Source organism: Anabrus simplex, chromosome 5 (genome assembly GCF_040414725.1).
Source record: "Anabrus simplex isolate iqAnaSimp1 chromosome 5, ASM4041472v1, whole genome shotgun sequence".
In the NCBI taxonomy this organism is placed as follows: domain Eukaryota; kingdom Metazoa; phylum Arthropoda; class Insecta; order Orthoptera; family Tettigoniidae; genus Anabrus; species Anabrus simplex.
Genome location: NC_090269.1, coordinates 3,680,189 through 3,705,127, shown reverse-complemented (window position 1 = coordinate 3,705,127; position 24,939 = coordinate 3,680,189). Strand labels below are relative to the sequence as shown.

Below are 24,939 nucleotides of genomic sequence, written 5' to 3'. Positions count from 1 at the left end.
CTCTGGTTTTGAAGATGCCTAAGTGCCTCCCTAATGGGTTCTCATGATAATATTTGAAGATCATGGGCACAAGAACAGCTGGAACCATTACTTTCATCTTGTGATCGTGCCTCGAAAGGCGGTGCAGAACCCCATTCCTCAGCATATACGGGACAACATGTTCCCCAGAAGAAAGGGTTTCCATTATGGGAGCCAACACTGGATCTTTCCGCTGATATTTATCAGCGTCACGAAATAACATGCGGGTGTCAGTCAGTATAGCTGTAACACAAGAAGGTGGAGGAGAAGAACTGTCCTCCTGTTCATTGGTCTCAGTGTCACTAGAAAACATGCGGCTTAATCCATCTGTGACTACATTCTCTGATCCTCGAATATGTCGCACGTTGAATTGAAAAGCTGAAATTCTGATAGCCCAACAGGCGATACGTCCAGTACGATGAGGCCTAGCTAAAACCCACTAAAAGCTTGGTTGTCTGTTTCTAATTCAAATTTTACATGCTCCAGATAAAGGCCTAACTTCTCCAAGGCAAACAGGACTGCAAGTCCTTCCAATTCATAGATGGAGTATTTGGCTTCTTGGGCCGATAAGGTCCTAGACGCATAGGCAATAGGCCACCTTCCAAGTTCCATTTCTTGAAGGACAGCAGCAACAGCAGATTAAGAGACATTGGTTTGGACTACGAATTTCTTAGAGAAATCGGACATTGCTCTAGCTGGATTAAAGTTAGCCAAAAGATGGGCATGGAAATCTTCAATAGAACATCTGTCACCCATTGCTTTCACAATTTTGTCTGAGAGGACACCTACAAAATATGGGTAAATAATTTGTAGAATTTGAGGATGAGACAGAGCAAAAACCAAAGCATGGTCTTGAAATTCAACTAGGAATCTTAAAAAGGATATCACCTCATTAGTTGAATTAATTGAAAATTTGGAGATGCCCTTAAGCAACATGGCTAAGGGGTGGGACAAGCTGCTAAACCCTGGCAAAAGAATAGGTGACGGCATTGGAGATTGAACGGTTTCTGACACAGCATTACTCATGAAAAAAGGTGGAAGTTGTTTTAAATGATCAGACACTTGTTCCGATAGGGCAGACGTTTGTTGAGTAGCCACCGATTTCCTACTCTCAACAGACCTACTAAAGTCCTCTTCTGTTGTTAAGTTGACAGTTTGGACATGGTCACTTTTAGTACTAGCGGCCCCAGACAACAATTGACTAACCCTATTAGACATGTCAGACAGGTGTTCGACCAAGTTGCTAGCTTCTTTAGCATTATCGTCCTTCAATTTTAGAGACAATAGGTCCCTAGCCCTATTGTAAAAATGAAACAGTCTAGCTTGAACTCTCTTAAGTTGATTAATGGAAGGGTCACTTACTTCAAAGAAACTTACAACAGACGCTAGCTCGGTGGTATTGTCTGTGATAGTGGACAGAGCCTTATCAATGTCCTTCTCTCCAAACTCTGGGATACAAATGGGAAACTCTAAGTTCGGCAATATCTGTCGCAACCGTGCCACCAGACTGGACCTTCCTAATTAGAAGTTCATAAATCAATTCCTCCTTGCGCAGGTACCTGGGTGCAAAAACTTCACGACAACCAGAAAGGTGATGAAAAACCTGACAAAATTTGGAAAATTCCAGCAACCAAAAAATTTTTAGAGTTCGGTATCGATTTCTATGAGTAGTCGTCAAAAGGGGCTTTATCCGTACCCATTTAACTGCACTTGTTACGGGGAGACCGTGGTTTACAGAGGTGAAAGAAGATGCGGGCATGAATGCGTGGATATACGAATATTGAAACATTGATTTAAAACTCTAAAATTGGCGGTTTTATTTGTTTCCTCTTTTTCTTTTTCTCTTTTCGAATGTTAAATTTTAATAAAAACAATTTGTTAAGCAAATAACAAAATCTCAGGTACAATATTTGATACTATTAAAAAAGATATTGAACACATGATATAAAGAACACGTCAACATCTAATTAATTAGATGTAAAGAACACGTCATTGCCTCCAGACACAAAAAAATATTCCACCATGAGCACTCATATAACGGAGTCCAATCATTCCTTCACCTCCATAGAGCAGGATTTAAAAATTCTCTACTTTTATAACAAGGGCAATTTACTTAATGTTGTAGAAAACATCTTTATTAATCTAGACCAAAAATGCAATCCTGCTTACAATTTAAATGAAAATTCAGAAACTGTGAACGTACTTTTCGAGGCATTACTCAACAGTTCCTATTTGAACAAGCCTCGCAACAAACCTCTACGCACTTCTTCCCCGCCTTCCCCTACTCTCCCTTCGTGCCAGCTTCCATCACACATGGCCTCCAGTCAGCCATAAACATCAGTACACTCTTGAGCTAACCATTCTTGGGCAGGCAGGGACGTAAGCAGTCAGATGTGGCGCATTTTATTTCATTCTTTTGCATTATAAGATGCTTCAAAACTTGCCTACTTTTAACGTTAATAATAGCCTTCATTCTCTTTCTAGGGCAGTCTACTGCACATTTTTCTACCTATGAAATCAGATATTCTGCCTACCTTATTATCAATAATTGTTAACATCATCATGCCAACAAGATGAACTCACTTTTATTTTACTGGAACCATTACTTATGTTCAACATACCGGTACATTTAATATTTTTATCTTCATTCTACTAGAACTAAACATTGTGTTCCATATCACCAAGTTTCAGTCGACGCACTATCAAATAACACAATCAGAACATTCCAACATGATTTAAAAGATGCGCCTTGAAGAACTCTATCTAACCAAACGTGAAACTGCTATTACATAAAGTTGGAACTTTAATCAGAAGATGTCACTGCTGAGGTATTAAGGAAATGTGTTATTGTGAAGTTGCCTAAACTGTTTGTTTACTTCGAGAAGTTTGGACATTTCTCCATAGATGGCAGTACCAAAACTAAGGTCACTCACTCTGGTGCAAGTAAGAACTATTTGTTAGTGAAATAAATTTTGTATTTATAGGTTTTCTCAAGTAAATCAACTTTCATTTATTTTTTTACATATATTTCTAGGTTGGCAACGCTTCTCTCTCATTCCGCAGTTTTTGAATGTGACCAATCACTAATTTTCTGTACTTATTTTTCAGCCTATCGCAGGCTTCTTCTTGGTTTTTGGGTGTAAAATTTTGAATTAGCCAATAAAATTGAGATGGTGTGTCCAGAATCCTCTCGAAACTTCCCTTTGGGTATATAAGCCGAGGCTTTTCTGGCTACCTTGTCTTATTGATCGTCGCCTTTCTGAGTGTGTGTGTTAACACATTCACGCCCATCATCTGAGTGGCTATTTAAATGGCTGGCCCAACTATTCCAGCTGTTAGTGGCAGAGCAAACAACAACGAATTGTTTTCACAATAAGTTCTAAACTGAACAAGATATGAAAACAAAATTATCCACATACATTAATGAAGTCCTCTAGTATCTCTGTAGGGTGTGGTAGGTAATGTCACACTTTCCTGTGTGAATGGGAACACTACACTTTCCAAAAAAGAAAAAAAAGGCGTGTTTCACTAATAATTTTATTTTTGAAGCACACTTTGCACCTTCTTCAGGGGAACTTAAGTATAGTTGATGGTGGAAACTTCAAGAGAATATGTTCTTTTCTCTTCCCATCTAACCTAAATGATGGATCCTTGGCCGGTGCCCTTTTTGGCGGCAAAATTGCAGGACGTTGACTTGGAGCTGATGACGTAGATTGAGCTGAGATTTCGGAGAGAGGTGACTGTAATTGTATGTCGGGTTCACTACCACCCCCCTCCCGTTTGAGAATTGCCTGGTGTTCCATTAGATCTTTTGGTACACCCCTATTCGACCGTATTGTTCCACATACGGCAGTGTTCTGTTCCCGTAATTGTTTCGCGAGTCCAACGCTATTTGTAATAATTGTCCAATATAGACTGTATACCCCTGGCCAAGATAATTTTCAAGCAGCTGAAAAACTGTGCTTTGTAAATTCGCATCACTTGCATCATTTATACTGTCCCTACACGCCATGGTTACACTTCAGAACATGATTATACATACGCTTGTGTAATCACAAACCAACTACGCAGCTAGTTGTGCGAGCGCTAGGTTAACTTCAGAAACAAAACTAAGAAAGTGCATTGGGAGGGAAAATCGCCGTGGCCATGTGGTTTCTGGTGAGTAGAAGCGTTCATAAGGGTATTACTTTCATCTCTCTCGCACATATTTGTGACCAAAATAGATCCCAGCTGCGTACGAACGGCTACAGTTCAAGGTTGCGCTTATCCGGGCTAACTCGGATACGGTCCACAGCACAGTCACGCGCTATAGGCAATAACTCGGATACGGGCGTGAATGTGTTAAGGCAGGAGGCCTCTTTCTTCGGCAGGCAGAACAACAGCCAGGTAGTGGCCACGTAAATTCTATCTTTCTTGCTGTCTCCGCAAATTTATCCGAGGGGAAGGTCCGAATTTCTAGCTATGTAAACAACCTTTTCTAAAATGTAAATTTTTGTTCGGCTAATGTAAAAAAATTTTGACCGTATTCGGCGATAGAGAGTGCATTTTCCTCTCGAGTTCCCCTTCAACTTGGTTTGAGGTGACTACGATTTTGTAACTGTTTTTTCTTCTTTTCTGTAATGCCTTAAAGTAACTTTCATTCGAGTCACCTCAGTAGCTTGGGATTAGTCCCTGTATCTCTGGGCTGAGAGCCCCGTTAGGATTTTATTTTTCATTTAGGAGTGCAAGTACATACGCTTCCATTCATTTTGTGTTCGGGCCATTAATTCAACCTCTTTTTCTTTTTTCATGAAGGCCCAGTAGGTTGGGTACTAGATACCCCTGTGTAAAACTATTTCCATTATAAATCGTGCCTTGAGAGGCCAGAGATCTTAAAATGTTGTGTAGTCTGTAAGGAACTGAGAGCATGTAAGCTCTTTTCTAAGTTTGTTATAAAGAGGGGTGCCTCAACCTTGGAGCAAGTGCTCTTCAATTTGGGAGATTTCTATCTTTGTCTAAACAATACCTCTTCTGAAATTGTAAACGTGTAAACTGAGGGCTCAAAGCCCAAAATTGTTAAATTCTCTATCTGGGGTGTTCCACCCTTGCAACTGAATTGACATTGTACCTGAGATTTCATTGTTATTTCAACTAGTAAAAATTTGTTAAGTTTGTTTTTTGGAAGAAATATAATCTTTAGTTAAAGGTTTAATTCAAAATTTGATATCGTAGTTAGACCCAGCACCTTCTTTCATCTCTTTCTGCTCCACGGATATCACCGTAACACAAATAATACACCAAAATATGCATAAATGTCCAAATTTAACTTAAGTCAAAAAACATAATTTTTTTCAGATTGTAGTCTTACCAAATAGCAAGTTTTCCCACAGAGGCATGAATGTTGTGGGAGTTTGCTACATGCACTTAGCCTGTGCACTGCGTCCGCTTCTCTCCCAGCGTTGCTCTTTGCAACTGACTTAACAACAGCCCTGCTAATGGGTTCCTCTTCTCGTTCTTGCACTGCCTGTGTTCATCCTGTGTTTATCTGACTCTCCTTTCACCCACACTTCCTGCACCAAGACCCAGCCTTCTGATGAAGCTGGGAGGCAGGAACAAGAAGAGAAGGACGTAGAAGAAGTAAGATTGATGAGGAGAGACAGGGAGATTTCCCCGTTTCCTTTTCCTGTTGTTCTCTCTCTCTTCACTTACCTGCTATGTCTCTATATGTGACTTAACACATTTGAGATGGCCATATTTGAATGTGCTACTCTCCAGAAATCACAGGATTTTTAATGGTTTTTGACATTTTTCCAGTGCTACATAAAGTAATTATGTAACAACTTTTGGAACTTTAGAAAGATCACACTTTCCTCTACACAACAATGAGTTTTAATTATTGTAAGGGTGCAGCAATTTTTAAATATACACTGCCAGCCAGAAGTTTCCTGACAAACCATATATACCCGCATGAATATGTTTAATGATTGTTTAATGACAGAGTGTATAACTGTAACCAAGTTTCGAAGATTTTAGGGCAACAGCAACGAGTTTATGTTCTACCCTCCCCATTGGAAAAATGCATCCTGACTGTATAACACCTACAGTGAAACATCGAGGGGCTCTGTGATGCTTTGTGGTTGTTTCACATTCAGTGGAGTTGGTAGACTGCACCGAATTCAAGGATCACTGGACAAAAATTACTACTACCATTCCATCCTCTTCCATCTGGACAGCAACTTATTGGACGTGGGTTTGTCCTCCAACAAGACAATGAAACCGAACACGTTTTGCTAGTGCATGTATTATCTGAAAAACAAACAAAACTCTGGGGAATTGGATTTGATGGAATGCTCCCCCCCCTCCCCAAATCCCCGTACTTAAATCCAATTGAGCTGCTGTGGGAGGACTTGGATTACCAACTCACAAGAGAGTGTCCTCCTTCATCGGAAAAGCTGTCGGACATCTTGCAGAATGCCTGGCAAAGTATACCTGCATCAGTGTTAGGAAAACTTGTTCTGAGAACGCCAAGTGTACTTGCAGCAAAGCGGAGTTTCTTTGATGTGTTGTGGTGATCTGCGGGGGGTTTACTGTCTATTTCTTGCTCAGTTGTAATGTAAAAATGTAGTTTTATTGTAAAATACTATTTTTACAATATATATTTGTCAATTTCTTGCATACGTATGTTGTTTGCTTTTAATCTCAGTCCATTCTTTAACAGTTGCCCACAAACTTCTTGCCAGAAGTGTACATTTATGAAGATAATAAGTTCTGCAAATGAAAAATAAATCTGACTCAGCTATGGATGCCAGTTAGGTTAATATTTTGAAATTTGACAGATATTGATGACACATCTACTAAAACCTACTAATATACAGGGTGGTGCACAATAAGTCACCTGATTTGTTTCATGAATAACACATTTGTTGTTGACAAGATTTGTAATTTATTGATGTAGAAGTAAAGAATACTGCTTGGAAATACAACCTAATGAATCACATGTTCAATATGACTGCCGTTTTGTTTGACAACTTCTTCAAGTCGCACAAGTGCATTTGCGACGACTCTCCAACACAAATCTTCTGGAATGGCGCGGCATAACTTCACAATGGTGGCCCTAAATTGCACTGCATTTTCGGGTTTTCTCTGGTACACCTTCTCTTTAAGGTTAATGTCCGGGCTGTGAGGCGACCACATTCCTCCTCGTTCATAACGTTCTGGAAATCTGTTGGACAATACCCTAAGGCCAAGTCTTTCGTGTAGGAAATCAAGCACAACGTTGTCAGTATGGGGGTGTGCTTCATCCTGCATTAACCATTGTGTCTCCAATGGAAGACCTGTGGCCATGAGTTGAGGAAAGAACTGGTTTCGCAGCATGTCTAAATAGCGTTCACCGGTTACTGTAGCATCGAAGAAAAACAGACCGATGATTCCATGGCCTGACATCGCGACCCATACGCACACTTTTTTCCCGTCGGTGTCTTTCATGTGGATTATTCGCGAAGGTTCACGTGCCCAAAATCGAACGTTCTGTTTGTTCACAAGACCGTTCACATAAAAGTAAGCTTTGTCCGAAAACCATATGTTGTATAGCACTACCTCTCGATCGTGCTCGATGCCCACCTTGGAAACTGTAGTCTCCGCTCCTTATCTCTCGCAGTAAGTTTATGCGCCACAGTCATCCCGTATGGATACAAGCGAAGCTCGGATTGAATAATTCTTTGTACAGATCGGCGTAAAATTCCCAACTCGGCACTGACTCTTCTTGTTGATTTACTCACACTATGAGTCAAAGCCACTCGAACTGTTTCAGTGTGTTTTGCAGCAAACGTATGGTTCGTGCATGTGGCTGCTTACACTCCAAGAGAGATCCAGAACCTGCAAATTTGAGATGTAATCTGCGTATTGTCTGTGGGCTGGGAGCCCACCGTGTGCCGAAATGAGCACGAAACCTTCCTGTGTCAATGTAACGCTGTTCGTCGCCACGACCAGTAACACAATCTTCGTCTTTTGTGCGACGGTCAACCGTCCTTTGTCTGCCATCGTGGCAAACTGAAATGGCGGACTCAAAACGGAAGCGATGCACTCGTAACGACATCTGGAGTAATTTCCATGAACTGCACGAAGTTGAGGGCACAATTTGAAAGCTATTGCCCCAGTAGTATACTTGTAGGATCAAAATTCAGTTGGGTGACTTATCGTGCGCCACCCTGTATATTCTAACCTAAATGGTCAATTGGGATATGTATCCTTGTTTACCATCGCTTGATTTGCTGCAGGTTGTCGTCTTTACATGGGAAACGTTTAGGGAGCGGTGTAAAACTTTATTACAGAACCCCCTTCACACCAATTTGAAATTAGCTTATTATCTAAGTTTACATGCCTGAAACGTCAGAATCATCATGTTCACTTGATGTGTAATTATCATCCTCATCCTTAATTTCAGAACCCGAGTCTTCCGTAAGAACATCCATTTTGGATTCATCAACTAAATTTCATACACTTGAATTAGACATGCTAAGAACGGCATATACTTTCCCGGTCGTTTCACAGCTGAGAGTGAGCGATGTTGCATTGAAAGAAGAGCTCTTGACTTATGCTCTCAACCAGTTCATTTCATGCTTATAGAAGCATCCAACAGCATTTAGTCACAGCTCGCTGAAACAGCAGCTACTGTTTTCAGCTACAGTGAAATCATGCACCCGTAGAATCTCCGAGCTCGAACAGCAGCAATGAAATAACACGCCAGTAGTATTGAATGTGTTAACATGTTACTTTGTATATCTGTCTTTCTTCTTACTTCTAGTATTAGTGGTGGTGATTATTGTTTTTAGGGGAAATTACTAGTAGATAACCATCTCCTCTATTTTGTCTTTGGTGTATGTTCATATATTTGATTCTTCTGTTTCCATTGTATATTGTATATAGTATTTATATGTATTAAAATGGAACTGCAGTAATCAAAATCAGAATTGAACAGTAAGGAAAGGGGTTGTGCTTTGTCTCCTGTATTTTGTAATGCTTATATTCAAGATTCACTGAACAGGGTCAGGGAAGAAGTATATGTGGGAGGAGTAAAGGTAAATGAAGAATAAATTGCAGTAGATGCAGAGAGTGATAAGATCTTGAGTACATGCTAGAAAATGTGGAAGAAATGATAGAAGACAAATAGAATATGAAAATCAGTAAGTAGGAAACTACAGTGATAGAAAAAATGACTCAAAAGTAAAAATCACAATGAAAGGGGAAACTTTAGATGATATGAGAGAATTTAATTACCTGGGAAGCAAGGTTACAAAAGATGGTAGAAGTAATAAGAAGTGGGGTCAGTCAGGCAAAGCTGCATTTAGTAAAAAAGAAAAGCCTCTTTACCACAAATAGCATCAGTTTGGTTACGATGGTAAAATTGTTAATATATTCAGTATGTGAGGAATGTTGCCCTATATGGATGTGAAACCTGAACAATAGGGAAAGAGGAAATGAAGAGATGAACCACATTCGAACAGTGTGCTACTGTAGAATGTTAAAGATCAGATGGAGAGATAGGATAACAAAAGAAGAAGTGTATAAGAAGGTATCAATTCTAGAAGGACAATATCAATAGGTCATATACTAAGAAATGATTGATATTGGAAGGGATGATGATGATAATAATAATAATAATAATAATAATAATAATAATAATAATAATAATAATAATAATAATAATAATAATAATAATAATAATAATAATAATAATCGTATGGCCTCAGCTACCGTGTGCAGACATTTCAATTTGACGCCATCTGGCTGTCTGCTCGTCAATTTTGACGTTTCGTTTTACTCTAGGCCCACTAGAAGGCAGACAGGGTAAACCGGATCTCTCTTGGGCATGTATGGCTGAGATATAATGAATTTTGTCGGGTAAACACCAAATGTGTCACCAGAGATCTTTTACATGCCATCATCGTACGACATGGAGTGTCGAATGGACTTCTTTCTGCCCTTCAAAAATCCGACCACCTCTGCCAGGTTTGAACCCGCTATTTTGGGATCCGGAGGCCGACACTCTACCACTGATCCACAGAGGCAGCTATTGGAAGGGATGATTGAAGGGAACAGATACTGAGGAAGACACTGTATCAAGTACATTCAGCAGATAAATGGAAGACGTTAAATGTGGAAGCTGTGCTGAATGTTAGAAGCTCAGGTGAAAAATCTCTTCTAGGCAAAGAAGGCAAGGCACAAAGACAGCAGAAACATGTTCAGCAATTGTATAATGCAGTAGATGATAGGGATCTGGAACAGGAAGATATTACTGATGAAATGGGAGACCCAATTTTGAGGTCAGAATTTGACAGAGCTTTTGAGGGGCCTAAATACATACAAGGCACTTGGAATTGATGAGATGACATATCCTCAGAATTACTGACTGTCTTAGGAGAAAGCAGCAGAGCAAGCGTAAGAGGTATGATACAGAGGAAGTGCCATCTGATTTTAGACAGAATGTTGTTTTACCTATTCTCAAGAAAACAGGTGCTGGAAGTGTGAAAACAACCGCACAATTTAATTTTAACATATACCAGGTGTATGCATAAGTATTTTCCAGTTTCACTAAGAGATGGCGCCAGCAAACAGTATGCTGCATATGAATCTGACACATATGTCAGTTTGTTCGTCTGACATTAACCTACCAACACACACAAGTTAAGTCCGCCAAACACTAGCATCTGTGTTGTATCGTTCAGTGATCATGTTGACGTTTGTGCCTGATAAAGAACATTTGCGGCATGCATTGCTTTTCTTATTTAATCAAAAGAAAAATGCTGTGGAAAGTCATCGTTTGCTGGTAGAAACATGTGGTGAACACGCTTCATTGATTACAACATGTGAGACATGGTTTTGACAATTTAAACAGCAAGAAGACCATGCTTTATGTCTGGTGGGACCAGAGTGGTATTGTTTATTATGAAATCTTGAAGCCAGGCAAAACCGTTATTGCAAAACGCTATCGCCAACAAATGATTAATTTAAATCATGCATTGATTGAAAGACGACCGGAACGCGTCAGAAGACATGGCAAAGTGATTTTATTACACGACAATGCGCCATCCCACGTAGCAAAACCAGTGAAAGACACCTTGAAATCACTTGGATGGGACATCCTTCTGCACCCACCGTACTGCCCTGACCTGGCACTATCTATCACCTCTTCGCATCAATGGGGCACGCATTCACAGAGCAGCACTTGAGCAATTTTGAGGAAGTTGGAAAATGGCTTGGACGAATGGTTTGGCGCAAAAGACAAGCAGTTTTTCTGGCATGGTATTCATAACTCACCTGAAAGATGGGCGAAGTGTGTAGAAGCTGATGGTCAATATTTTCAATAAATAAAAAATGAATTTCTGTATAAAATTATGTGTTTTCTTTACCACAAAAACCAGCAAAAACTTATGTAGTACACCCGATATTAATTACAGAAGAATGGAAAGATTTGAAGCTGAGTTGGTAGAAAATCAGTTTGACTTCAGAAGAAATGTAGAAACACATATAGCAAGCTGTACTTTACTTCTGATCTGAGAGGATCAAATTAAGAAGGGCAAACCCTCGTACATATCATTTGTAGATCTAGGAATGGCATTTGATATTGTTCATTGGAACAAGCTATTTGAGACTCTGAGGGTGATCAGGATCACATATCGAGAAAGGATTATGTACAATCTGTACAAAAATCATTCTGCAGTGATAAGAATTGAGGGCTATAAAAAAGAAGCAGCAATCCCAAAAGGAGTATGTCAAGGCTGCAGTTTGTCCCCCTCTCCTTTTCATTGTTTACATAGAACAGCAGTAAAGGAAATCAAAGAGGAATTTGGGAAGGTAATCACAGTTGAAAGAGAGGAGATTAAAACTCTGACATTTGCAGTGATATTGTTATTTTATCTGAGTTTGTAGAAGATGTGCACAAATTACTGAATGGCATAGACATTATTTTGGAAAAGGAGGAGAAGATGAAATAAAGTGAATCCAAAACAAAAGTAATGGATTGCAGTGGAATGAAGTCAGGTGATGCAGAAAATATTAGATTAGGAAATGAAGTCTTAAAGGAAGTGGGTGAATATTGTTGCTTTGGTAGTAGAATAAGTAACAGTGGCAGAGCACACTTCGAACATTGATACAGGAATTAGAGCATGGCATGGACAATAACTAGCTCAGAAAGAAACAGAATGTGGTGTTACAGAAGAATGTTGAAAAGGTACTGAATCAAATTGGTGAGAGGAGAATGATTTTTAAAAATTTGACCAGATGAAGATGTAGAATGGTAGAAACCTAGAAGTTGTTCAGTTAGTTTTTGAGGAAAGTTTAGTTGGTAAGAACGATAGAGTAAACCAAGGCACGAATATGACAAACAGATTAGAGTATATGTAGGATGTAGTAGTTATGTAGAAATGTAAAGGTCAGCACAGGATAGGGTGGCATGGGAGGCTGCATCACACCAGTCTGTAGACTGATGACCCAAAAAACAACAGTGCTTTTTCTTTCTTTCAGATGTGTTTTATGATGTGATATATAGTTTTTAGTACCATCTTTTTTCTGTAAACAGGGCACACTATACTCGTCGGAAGTTCAGGATAATCTACGCCAAAGTAATGAAGAAGTCTCCACACGTCCACCGGAATAGTGCGTCGTTCATCCGTTACTATGGAAACACGAACCTGACCATGAGCCTCCTTGCCGAGACCATGCCGACCACCAAGGACGCGTCACTCTTTGAGTTTCCCTTCAACGAGCTGCTCGTGAGTAAAGGTTTCTCTTCCTTGTACTATTACAGGCCAGTTTGCCTCATGCAGATTTACAGGGCCTTTACGTCCATTTAGAGATGGTGGTCAGAAACAATGTGAACCTGAGTTTTAGAGGGTTGGTCATACTGCTCTTGTCATTTTATCAGCTGCTGAATTAAGTCTGTCATATGTATGCCATAACCTAACTCTTGTAAAACCTTCAATTATTATTCTTAGTATATTTTAATTATCTTTTCTTTGTCCGGCTCCATGACTAAATGGTTAGCGTGCTGGCCTTTGGTGCACAGGGTCCCGGGTTCGATTCCCTGCCAGGTCCGAGATTTTAACCTAAAATGGTTAATTCTTTTGGTTCGGGGACTGCGTGTTTGTGCTGTCCCCAACATCCCTGCAACTCACACACCGCACTATCCTCCACCACAATAACATGCAGTTACCTACACATGGCAGATGCTGCCCACACTCATCAGAGGGCCTGCCATACAAGGGCTGCTTTCAGCTAGAAATAGTCACACAAAATGATATTTTCTTCTTCTTCTTCTTCTTCTTCTTCTTCTTCTTCTTCTTCATCATCCATTCCCTTGTCCAGATTCTCTCTGGGTAGGGTAGTGTACCAAAGCTCTCCGCCATTCCTCTTCCAGTACTTTATTGCTATCGACTCCTCTATTTGCAATACAGTCCACAACAGAGCTCCTCCATCTCATTCTAGGCCATCTTTTATTAAATGCTAATCACGAATATACCCTGCAGATATGTATTGTAGATTTATATAACCTCAAATATGTATTGTGAATATGCCTAACCTCAAAATCTGTGTAGTCGAAAACTGTAATATTCATATATTGGGTATAATCCACTATCATTCTGATACATATAGAGGTTCCTGAAAACTTACTGTAATGATTTATTATCTAGATACAGTATACGTAGAAATATTAAGAATGTTGTAGACATGTCCATGTGTGTTTGTTAACGGTAACTGAACATTCGAGTTTGATGTACTCCGATCGATAGGCCGGTCGATCGATTGCCCTAGTGTTTGGATGTGTTCCATTTAGATGTTGCAAGAACATTTCCAGAAGTCAATATTTCTGGACTGTTTGTCAAACAGTATATATATCGAGCTGACAGGCCGAGAAGAGAGTCAGCCAGTGTGGGACTCCTTGATGAAGTCAGTCAGTCAGTGAGTGAGACAGTGCAGTAAGAGAATGTAGAGTGTTGGTACAGTGAGTTGATATCTGTACTTGTCAGAATCGACTTGAGTGAGAGGGTAGTCAGTCTTGCCTTGTGATGGCAAAGTGAATAATCAGTGTGTGGACTGTTGATATCTGTACTTTTCAGAATTGATAGTAAAGTGCTTCATTGCGTTTCTCTTAATAGTGCAGTGTTATGTATAACTGTGTGTTGTTAAGGAATAGTCATAGCAGCAATGAAGTGGTTTTATGTAAGCAAGTGAACGAATCTCGCGTGATATTTATTTACACAAAAATGAAATCGCATTGAGAACGAAAAGTCAGAGGGAAAGAGAGAGAGAGCGAATAAGAAAGAACACATATAATAGGAAGAACACAAAGGCAGAACAATCTCCACATCTCCATACACTGTTGTCTTCAGATAGACAGGCTCTCTCCTCTTCATTCCCAGAAGTTAGCCAATCAGATCGTTTTGTGTGTGAATTCAAATGGACTTAGCATGGCGGTGACTTAAAACAGGCTTGAGAGCACCAATCAAATGAAAACAACTTTGCCAGGGGAGAGATTTGAACAGGAACCTCCGAGTAGACAGTACACTACGATGACAGTGCCTTGTGAAGCCCATTTGGAGCGATCTGATTTGCTAACTTCTGTAGCTGATGAAATTACAACGGTGCGAGATATCAAATTATTTATCAGTATAGCCAACTCTCTTATGCTCGTATACCCAGTTCATGTTGTTTGGACCACCCTATATATCTGTGAAATTTAAAAGGAAATGGATGTCTTGCACCTGCCTAAAAAACTGAACATTTGTCAAAAGCTGCGAGTTTTTCAATACTTTGAGTACATTCCCATCAGCTCTTTCAGTTAATTTTTTAATTCTTCCTACTGAAGAGAAGGAATATTTTTCTCTAAAGCATCATCATCATCATTTTCCCATTTCTAGCTGACACCGGGTGGGAACAAATATGATTCCTCTCCACTTTGTTTTGTCGTTCCACCATCCTTCTTCTGACACAATGTTCCAATCCATGTTTCGTTTTCTAATGCTACTCTTCACCAAGTCCATCCACCGTATTCTTGGTCTTCCTCGTCCACTCTTCCCTGTCATCCGTCCTTCCAGTGCTTGTATGGGTAGTCTTACTTCATTCATCCGTTTGACATGTCCAAACCATTTAAATCTGTTTTGCTCCTGTTTGTCCTTTAATTTCTATACTCCCAATTGTTTCTGTATATCTTCACTTCTTACTCTGTCTCTCCTCTTTTTTGTACCATACTTCTTAGGAATTTCATTTCAGCTGCTTGTACTCTGCCCTCTCAGTCATTGTCCAAGTTTCTGCTGCATATGTCATTATAGCATCGTAATAAGCTTTATACATAACTTTCTTTAGCCTTCATTAGTATATCCTTGTTCCATACTACTCCTCTCACCTGTTGATAGAAAGCACTCCCCAGTTGTATTCTTCTGTTAATTTCCAAATCTATTCTTCCATCTTCAGATAGTACACTTCCCAAACATTGGAAGTGTTATACTACTTCCAATTTCTCATCTCCCACTTTGATAATTCCTTTTCCTTCTTTCTTGCCTCTACTCATCACCACTGTAGTAGTTGATAAAACTGAAAGAAGAGTACATTTAAACATGTCATGCTGTTAAATGGACACTTACAAATGAAAACCTCTGAAGTTGGTCTTTCATTTCGGCTGTTTGGATCTCGCTTTCATCATGCTTTGTTGTTGTCCACATGCCTGCTGCATATGTCAAAATTGGTGTATAATACACTTAGTACATAATTTTCTTGCATTTCTCTGGGGTGTCCTGGCTCCACACTACACCTGTCATCATCATCTTCATTTCCCGTTTCCAGCTTCCCGGGTCGGGTTGTGAATCAAGGACCTCCATTGCTGCCTGTCTCTCCACCACTCTTCTCTTTATTTAAGTACATCTTCTGGTTTTCCTCCCCTCTTCTCTATGCACTCCCACACTGAATCTGTCCACCTCTTTCGGGGTCTTGCTCGCGATCTCTTTCCTGTAGACTTCTCTGAAAAAGCTTTTTTTTGGCACTTTCTCTTCTCTCATTCTCTTCGTATGCCCATACCACATTAGCTTTGTTGTTTCTATCCTGTCTTGAAGTTTAAAGATTCCTGTCCTTTTCTTTATCTCTTCATTTCTAATTCTATCCTTTCTGGTCTTGCCCTCGACACCTCTTAGGAATTTCATCTCCACTGCCTGTATTCTACTCTCCTCTCATTTTGTTGTAGCCCACGATCCAGCTGCAAATGTTAGTATGGGTTCATAATAGGTTGAATATAATACTTTCTTATATTTCTTCAGGACATCTTGGTTCTGCAAAATATCCCTTACACTCTTATACAGTAGAAAGTGTTTGCTTGTATTCTTTTCCCAATTTTCTTGGTTATCTTTCCATCTTCTGTGATCACACTTCTCAAGTACCGGTACTTGAACCTTTTAACCACTTCCAGAACTTTACCATTCAGTTTTATCTTTCCTCTTCCTTCCTTCCTTCCTTCCTTCCTTCCTTCCTTCCTTCCCCTTGTCATCACAATTTTTTTTTATTTTTCTCAGTGCTTACTTCCATCCCAACCTTTTCTCTCTTGATTCCATAGATCTACTTGTTTTTGCACTTCAGTTTCATCCTCACTCCATGTCAATTTATCATCTGCATACAACATGGCTTTTGTTGCCTGTCTTCCCAATCTCTGCTTAATGTTCTTATGAATTTCATCCATGTCTATGATGAATAGTATGGGGGATAGTATACTTCCCTGTTGGAGACTAGTTTCAGCTTTAAACCATTTTGTTTTTCCTATACTAGTCTTCACACTACTAACACAATTTTTATTTTCATCATTTGCATTTCCACTCTGTTAAGTTGTTTTTTCCTTAATGTGTCCCATACCAACTGTCTGGGCACACTGTGGTAAGCTTTCTCAATGTCTATAAATGTCATCACTATGTCTTTCCCAAACTCCCATCTTTTCTCCATCATATGTCTTAATCAGGTCAAATGTTGATCTGTCTTTCCTAAAACCATACTGTTCTTCTTCCATTTCTCATTCCAGCTTCCTCCTCAGTCTTCCTTCCAATACTCTCTCAAATATCGTAGCTACATGGACAATAAGGGTGATCCCTCTGTAGTCATTACATTCCTTTTTATCGCCTATTTTAAAGATTGGGATAATTAAACCCCTTCCCCACTCTTCTGGTATCTCTTTCTTCCTCCAGATTATTCTAAATAATCTATACAGCCACTGTAGCCCTCCCTCTTGGTCCTGCTGCTTTTATCATTTCCATAGTTACATCATCTATTCCTGCTGCTTTACCGCTATTCATCTTTTGTATAGCTTCATCTATTTCTAACATCAGTATCTCCTTTTCTTGTTCTTCTTCTTTCCCCAATGTTTCTTCTTGCTCCTTCTCATCTACCAGTTCACTTGTTGTATACAAGACCAGGTATACTGGAACACAACATAAATTTATTGCTTCAATATGACTTTATACGATATATACATGAATTTAACTTAAACTTTTCTTGAAGCTGAGTAAATTCGCAAGTAATTAATCTTGATAGTAGACTGAGAGTCTGTAGAAATGTACACTTTATACACATTAACTTTATGTACACTCGAAGCTATCTTGATGAGATAGTCTGTAAAAAGGTAGAGTTCATGATAGTCGAAAACTATCGGTTTTATAAGCGTAACTTGCCATGAAAGTTCCTACTAACATAATGCAGTTAATGCCATTGGCTTGTCATGAAATGACATGAATATTCACTATTAGAGCATCTGATGTAGGTGTCGGAGCCTGACTGAGGACTGAGGATGTGTAGAATACAGGCATCGGGGCTCGACGTGGCTGTAGGAACGGGAACTGAGGTGAAACCTCATACAACCAGAATTCAGTCCACCTGGCCGAGACACATTTTTAAGAGGGATAAGCTCCGTGTTCGACGTTCAGTGTAATCTGGTGCTGGACACTAGGGAGTCCTACCAAGTGGCTACAAGGTGCTCCTTTTATAGTGCAGACTGATGTCACAAGCAAGCGCACTGGAGTCATCTCGTAGAGTCTCAAATAATCCAAGCTGCGGCGTGCACGGTGCTGGCTCGTGCAGAGCTAGGAGCGCGAAGGACACACAACACCCTCCCCTCCTAATTATGCCGATACGGCGCGAAGCGGCGGCGGCGCTGGCGGCGGCAGCAATGCTGGGCAGGAGAGTCGGCCATCTCTGTTGTGTCATCCGGAGCCGGGACTGGGCGGAGGGGCGCTGAATCGTCCTGAAAGGAACCCATGTTAATTAAGTGATCTAGAGCTCGTTCAGCAATAGACTTACCAGGTTTGACAAGAGAATCAATAGAAGGAGCTGGACGGTAGCGGAGGCGTATCTGGTCCTGGTGGCGGCAGATGCGTTTTTCAGCAGTCTGAATCTCGTAGAGACGATGGCCCAAGGAGTGGCAGATGACACCAGGTAACCAGAGTGGATTGGACTTGAATGTTCTTATGTAGACCTTGTCATTGACGCTGAACTTCGTTTGCGAGCGCGTCGGCTGGGTCGGAAGAGGCTGCAACAGGGAAAGTAAAGTTCTGTGAGGGCGTCCATGGAGCTTTTGAGCGGGAGTGCACAAATGGTAGCTTCTGTAGTAGTAGTAGTAGTAGTAGTAGTAGTAGTAGTAGTAGTAGTAGTAGTAGTAGTTTTCTCTTTTTTTGTTATGGCAGGGGAAAATCTTTTAAAGACACCACTCTGTGTGGGAGTTGGATTTTCACCAACTAAAAACCCCTGCCCTCTTCACTCAGACCATTCTGGAACTGCTTGTCGGCATGACATCAGAATGGAGTGATGTATGTTATTAAGTTCTTCCTTTCTCTTCTTTCTCCTTCATCCCCATAATGCTTGTCGCCATTGCCTTTACTGTGTTCCAGGCAAACGGGCTCTCTAACATAATCTGAGCCAGATTCCCTGGCGTAAGTTGTCGGCCAAGTTGTTGGCAGCCTTTTCTTCGTTCTTCTTCCCATCGAACACAGTAGAAAAAGGTGTGTTCTACTGTATCCCTTTCAGAACAGCACCAACAACCATCTCCCTGCGTCTTTCCCATCTTCATGGCGTATACGCCGAATCTTCCATGTCCTGTCAGGATCTGCGACAGATAGTAATCTACCTGCCGATGTCTACATTTAAGCCAGTCTCCTATGTTGGGTATTAGCTTTTTTGTCCATTGGCCAACATCGGTTGTGCCATCCCATCGGTCTTGCCAGTCTAGTAAGAGTTGGTTCCTCGAGGCTTTCTTTTCCTCAGCAGATATAGTTGCACCCCTTTCATGCCAAAGTTTTCTCTCTACAGCGAGGAGGTCAATGGGAATACTGGCAGCTACAACTTGTAAAGCTGCTGTCGAAACAGTTCGATATGCACAGGTAACTCTGAGCAGCATTTTCCTCTGTACTCTTTCCATAGCTCTTCGGTGAATCTTCCTCGTGAGTGCATTGTGCCAGATAGGTGCAGCATAAAGTAAAATGGAATATACTGCAGAGCACATAATCTGTCTCTTAACTGTTCTTGGTCCCCCGATGTTAGGCATAAGTCTGGCTAATGCCGATGCCTTCTTCTCTGCCTTTTGGGTTACTGCCTTCACATGTGCACCAAATGTGCAATTCCTGTCAATAAGAACCCCAAGGTATCGTACAGACTTTCCTGGGATAATCACTGTATCATTTAATAAGAAACGGACATTTTTCCAATTCCTGGAACCTTTCAAAATTACAGCCTCAGTCTTATGTGGAGCCAATCTCAACTTATTATTTACCATCCAAAGGTTAACTCGTCTCAGTGATTCATTTACTCGGAAGGTCAGTTCTTCTACATTCTCTGCTATTACCACTATTGCAAGGTCATCTGCATAACCAATAGATGTTGTCCCTTTTGTCAGCTCCAGGCGTAAGACACCATCATATAGCATGTTCCACAAGGTGGGTCCTAGGACAGATCCCTGTGGAACGCCAGCACTCATTTCAAGATCTTCTATATCATGAAATCGTATTCTTCGTCCTTTGAAGTACTTAACGATTATTTGTTGTAGATACTGAGAAATGTTCATCCTACGAAGTTCTCTCAAAATAATGCTCCAAGAAGCAGTGTTAAAAGCATTTTTGACATCTAGCATTATCAAGGCAGCCCATTTCTCACTGCTTTCTGCCTGTATTTGAATCACCCTCTCAATAGCTTGGGTTGTGGTTCTACCCTTTCTAAATCCAAACTGGTTCGAAGAAAGTCCTCCCTGTTGTTCAAGTTCTTTCTCCAGTCTAGTTTTAATCAATCCTGTGTAAAGTTTGCTCAAGGTGTTTAATAAGCACAGTGGCCTGTATGCTGATGGATCTAATGATAGTTTCCCTGCCTTCAATAACAGCACTAGCTTGGCTACTTTCCACTCATCGGGGAATTCACGCTTTTTTAATAAATCATTGAAGACTGATAAGATCCAACCAGGTGCCACCTCAACTGCATACTTGATGGCTTCTGGTGGGATTCCATCTACACCTGGTGCCTTACCAGTCTTCATATTGCGTGCTACCTCTTGTAACTCAACCACAGTGAACGGTTCTGCAACACAAAAATCTGATTCCGTTTCAAGTCTGTCATTAGTACAAGGGAACAACTCCATTGCTATGGCTTTCCTTCTATCAGCTGGGAGCTGAACTGGTACCCTGTTGATTATTCGACCGGTCACTATCTTATATCCCGCTCCCCAGATATCACTGTCTAGATCTTCGCATAGCTTTTGCCAGAGATTTCTCTTAGAATCCTTTATTAGCTTCATTAGTTGCCTCTTTGATGCCTTATAGTCAGCTTCTAATGGTATTAAGTTGACCTGGCTGATTTTTTTCCTAGATCTTGTAAGAATTCGTCTCTTGCGATTGCAGTCTTTCCTTTGCATGTCTATTTCATTGTTCCACCAGTAAGGGACTCGTGTTTTATATTTTGTTGATCCCCTCAATCGGCTGGTCCTACAAGCATCTTTAGGAGCAGCAGTTACATCTTTTAGAGTATGTTGCACTGTATCTACAGTTTGTGACATCCACTCGATTGCAATTTTAAAGGTTTCCCAATTATAGGTCCACACCGTTTTCATGATATCATTAAGCTTCTTCGATCCCTTAACTTGAAAGTAAATAAAACGATGGTCGCTGAGAGATTCATCTTCCATAACTTCCCAGTCAACAATGAATGATGCTATACCCTGCGTTGAGCAGGTGACGTCTATGAAAGACTCTGAGTTCCCTCTGGAAAAAGTTGGTAAGATTCCAGTGTTATGAACCACCAAGTCTAGGGTCGCTATCCATTCTGCCCAATATTCTCCCCTACGATCTGCAGTTGGTGCCCCCCACAGAGGCGACTTGACATTTAGGTCTCCGAGAATGATAGATTCAATACCTGACGCCATGCAGTCCTGAACTATTGCATCTACTTCAGCTTTGAAAATATCAAAAGGGATGTTAGGAGAGATATAGCAACAATAAATCTGATATTGCTGAAGTTGAATACACAAATATCCTTCTTCTGCCCTTATGCTTAGCACCTCCAACTTATCATTTAAAAAATATGCAGCTACATCACATCTTTTGTCCGTGAACCAACCACCTTCGGCTACTCGCCTTCTGTTTGGCTCGCTAACAAGCACTAAGTCTACTTTCTTTTCCAAGGCTGTCGCATACATGATGTCATGACTGTCGGATTTCCTCATGAGATTCGCCTGCAGTATGTCCATTATTGGTCGTTTAAATTCAACTTCCTTGCCTCTAATATTAGCTTCCTGTAAGTAGGGCATTTCATTTGATCTGAGCGGTGGCCCTCCACTTGGCACATGGTGCAAAACGAAATGTTCCCACAATCCTTCGCCAAATGGCCTTCTTGTCCACAATTTAGACAGTTCCGTGACCAGTCATCCTTAACGTCGCAGTGTGGAGCTTTATGTCCAAATCCAAGACATTTAAAACACCTTGCAACTGTAACTTTTTCCTTCACCATACAGGTTGCCCATCCCACATTTATTTTCTTTTTCTTTAACAGTATTTTCGATGGTTCCGTTGGCAATATTACGGTAGCATTCAGATTTCCGAACCTCCCTGGTCTTACGGACGTAATATTGATCTGAGATTCTTCGACAGCAGCTTCTAAGGAGAGTGCTGCTCTGAGATAGTTTTCATTTAAATCCGGATCCATACCGTACACTAGAATTGTTGTCTCCTTCCTTTTTGTTGAAACCTCTATTTCCTTGACGTTTTTAGTTATCTCACGTTGTAATACGTCAGCCTTTCCTTTGCCTTCTACAGTAAGTATAAGGTCATCCTTTGCTGTTTTCCTTATTCGTTTTATTTTAACGCCAATTTTTTCGATGTTTACTCCTTCCTTTACTGTTTTAAGCAATTCGGCGTACGTTTCTCCCGCAGCTTTGCACGTAACTGTTTCCTGAGTATTGTCATTTAAGGATTTCTTTTTCGATGTTAATCCCACAGAAACAGCCTGTTTTACCTGCGTTTTACTCGATTCCAAGCACCCTATTTCAATATCACTCTTACGAAACATCCATTCCAAGATTTTCCTTATATAATTCCGATCAAGGGTATCTGGGATAGTTATCAGCACCTTCTTTCTTGCATGAGTCTCAATTATCTCTCTCCAGTGGGTGAGACATGAATACAGGCTCTGCAGGTCATTTACTCCACGTTGATTAAATGAATATGGTATTACATATACATATCGCAGCTTCTCCCGCTCTCCTCCTCGACTCGTGTAGGTTTGCGTAACAGTGCGCAGGAATTCCGTCTTACCTTCCTCCAGATTAGAGTTCAGCAAGTCAGAGATTTCTGTATGCAGATTCTTCATGCTTCTCATAATTCCATCCTCCTCTGTAAGATGTTTGGGATTTACAACCATTGATATATCCCAATCAGTCAATTTCCCTATATTTCCGGAGATGACGTGCGTGTTACTGTAAATACAGTCAGGCCATTCCTTATCCAATAGCTTCGCAAACTCGTCAAAGCACATAGCTTCCAAGAGGGTCTGCTCTATATCTAGCACTCTGTCACTGAATTGTGCCTGTGTCCCAACATCACGGGTTATTTTCTTACTGGAGGTAGTGCCCTGTTCCAAATCTCTCCTAGCCTTTGGATCTTCATTCACATCAAATTGTTCCCATTCCCACGAACGACTACGGATTATTTCTGCCATTTGTCCCATTTCTTTAATACCTTTCTTTATCTCCGCTTTGGTATTGGGAGTCATCTTAACTAATGCTAATAAGTCTTCACTATGCTTGACTAACTTATCAATTTCTAATCGCATCTCTTCTAATCCTACTCTTTGGTTTATTGTCTTCGTACTCTGTAGTTCCATGGTTACGTCCAGCTCCTCATCCGACATAGTATCTCTTTGGTTTTCTACGTCTATTTCAACCTCTTTGGATTTGACATTTCTATTCTCAGTACCTCTACTCTCTTTTCTCTTTGAAAACTTAACCTTAAATCATTTAAAGCAATATAAATGTCAGAAAAGGGATGCCTCTTTAGCTCATCAAAAAGAGATAATACCGCGTTCTGAAGGGCAGCACTTCCACTTATAATCGCAATATATTTTAACCATACACAGCCTTTAAAACACCACTTAATTAAGCAAATACGCGGAGCACTAAACAACACCAGCCAGCCATTCAATAGCAGCACGCGAGTAGTAGTAGTAGTAGTAGTAGTAGTAGTAGTAGTAGTAGTAGTAGTAGCAGCAGCAGTAGCAGTAGTAGTAGTAGTAGTAGTAGTAGTAGTAGTAGTAGTAGTAGTAGTAGTAGTAGTAGTAGTAGTAGTCATGTCCACTGCATAGGGAAAGTTAGATAGAGAATCTATCACGATGAGCCACATGGAGTTGAGAAAAGGTCCGGCGAAATCGATGTGTACTCGTTCCCATGGAGAAGTAGCAGGAGGCCATGAAGCGAGGTCAGAGGACGGGGCGTTCTGATGAATTTGACATTCTTCACAATGGCGGATGAGCTTCTCGATGGCGGCATCAATACCGGGCCTAAAAGCAGTGTTGACGGGCGAGTTGCTTGGTGCGTGATATTCCCCAATGACTTTGATGTAACAAGGTGAGAACTTGTTGTCGTAGACTAAGTGGGATAACCACTCGGAAGAGGGTGCCGGTTTCCAAGAGTATAACTCCGGCACGAGTCGTGAGACGATGCTGAAGACGATGATAAGGTGCAAGGTTGGCAGGAAGTTTGTTTTGAAGAGGCTAACCGTTGCAGATGTAAGTACGTACTGTTCTGTCCTTATCCGTTGCCTTAGCGATGCAGGTAGCGTCAATGGGAAAGCTGGATATGGTGTCTTCGAGGTCGATGTCCAACTGAAGACATTCTGATTCTTGAGAATCGAAGGCAGTATCAGGACCTACTGGTAAGCGAGAGAGGGAATCAGCATTACAATGCTGGGATGTGGCACGATAGGCGATCTTATAGGAATAATCAGAAAGGAACACAGACCATCTTTGAAGTTTTCTGAGAGAATGCTCAGGGATCTTATTACCAGGATGGAATAAGTGTACTAGAGGCTTGTGATCAGTAATGATCAGGAAATGGTTGCCATAGAGATATTCATTGAAACGGCGAATACCAAAGATGATAGCTAAAGCTTCTTTTTCTATCTGGGAGTAACGACGTTGATGCTCATTGAATGTCTTTGAAGTGAAAGCTATAGGACGTTCCTGTCTGTGATGATCCTTCTGGGAGAGAACGACGCCGATTCCATAATCAGAGGCCTCTGTAGCGAGCGTGAGGAGCTTGCCGGGCTGAAAGTGAGTGAGTTTGACAGCTTGAACAAAGGCCTTGTTGATCGTTTGCCATCATGTTGGCAGTGCTGAGACCAATGAAATTTAACACCTTTCTTGCGTAAGGCGTTCAATGGAGCTGCAACT

The 24,939-nt window shown here is 40.7% G+C and overlaps 1 protein-coding gene across 2 annotated transcripts in view; it reads left to right on the top strand.

The window, feature by feature from the left end:
- The window catches only part of Trpm (transient receptor potential cation channel, subfamily M), an 819,353-nt gene that overhangs the window by 668,813 nt on the left and 125,601 nt on the right, over positions 1-24,939 (top strand). For both annotated transcript variants that reach the window (XM_067146725.2, XM_067146726.2), the window contains exon 12: positions 12,575-12,767. In XM_067146725.2, coding sequence (XP_067002826.1) covers positions 12,575-12,767 — 193 coding nt within the window. The remainder of the gene's footprint in view (positions 1-12,574; positions 12,768-24,939) is intronic.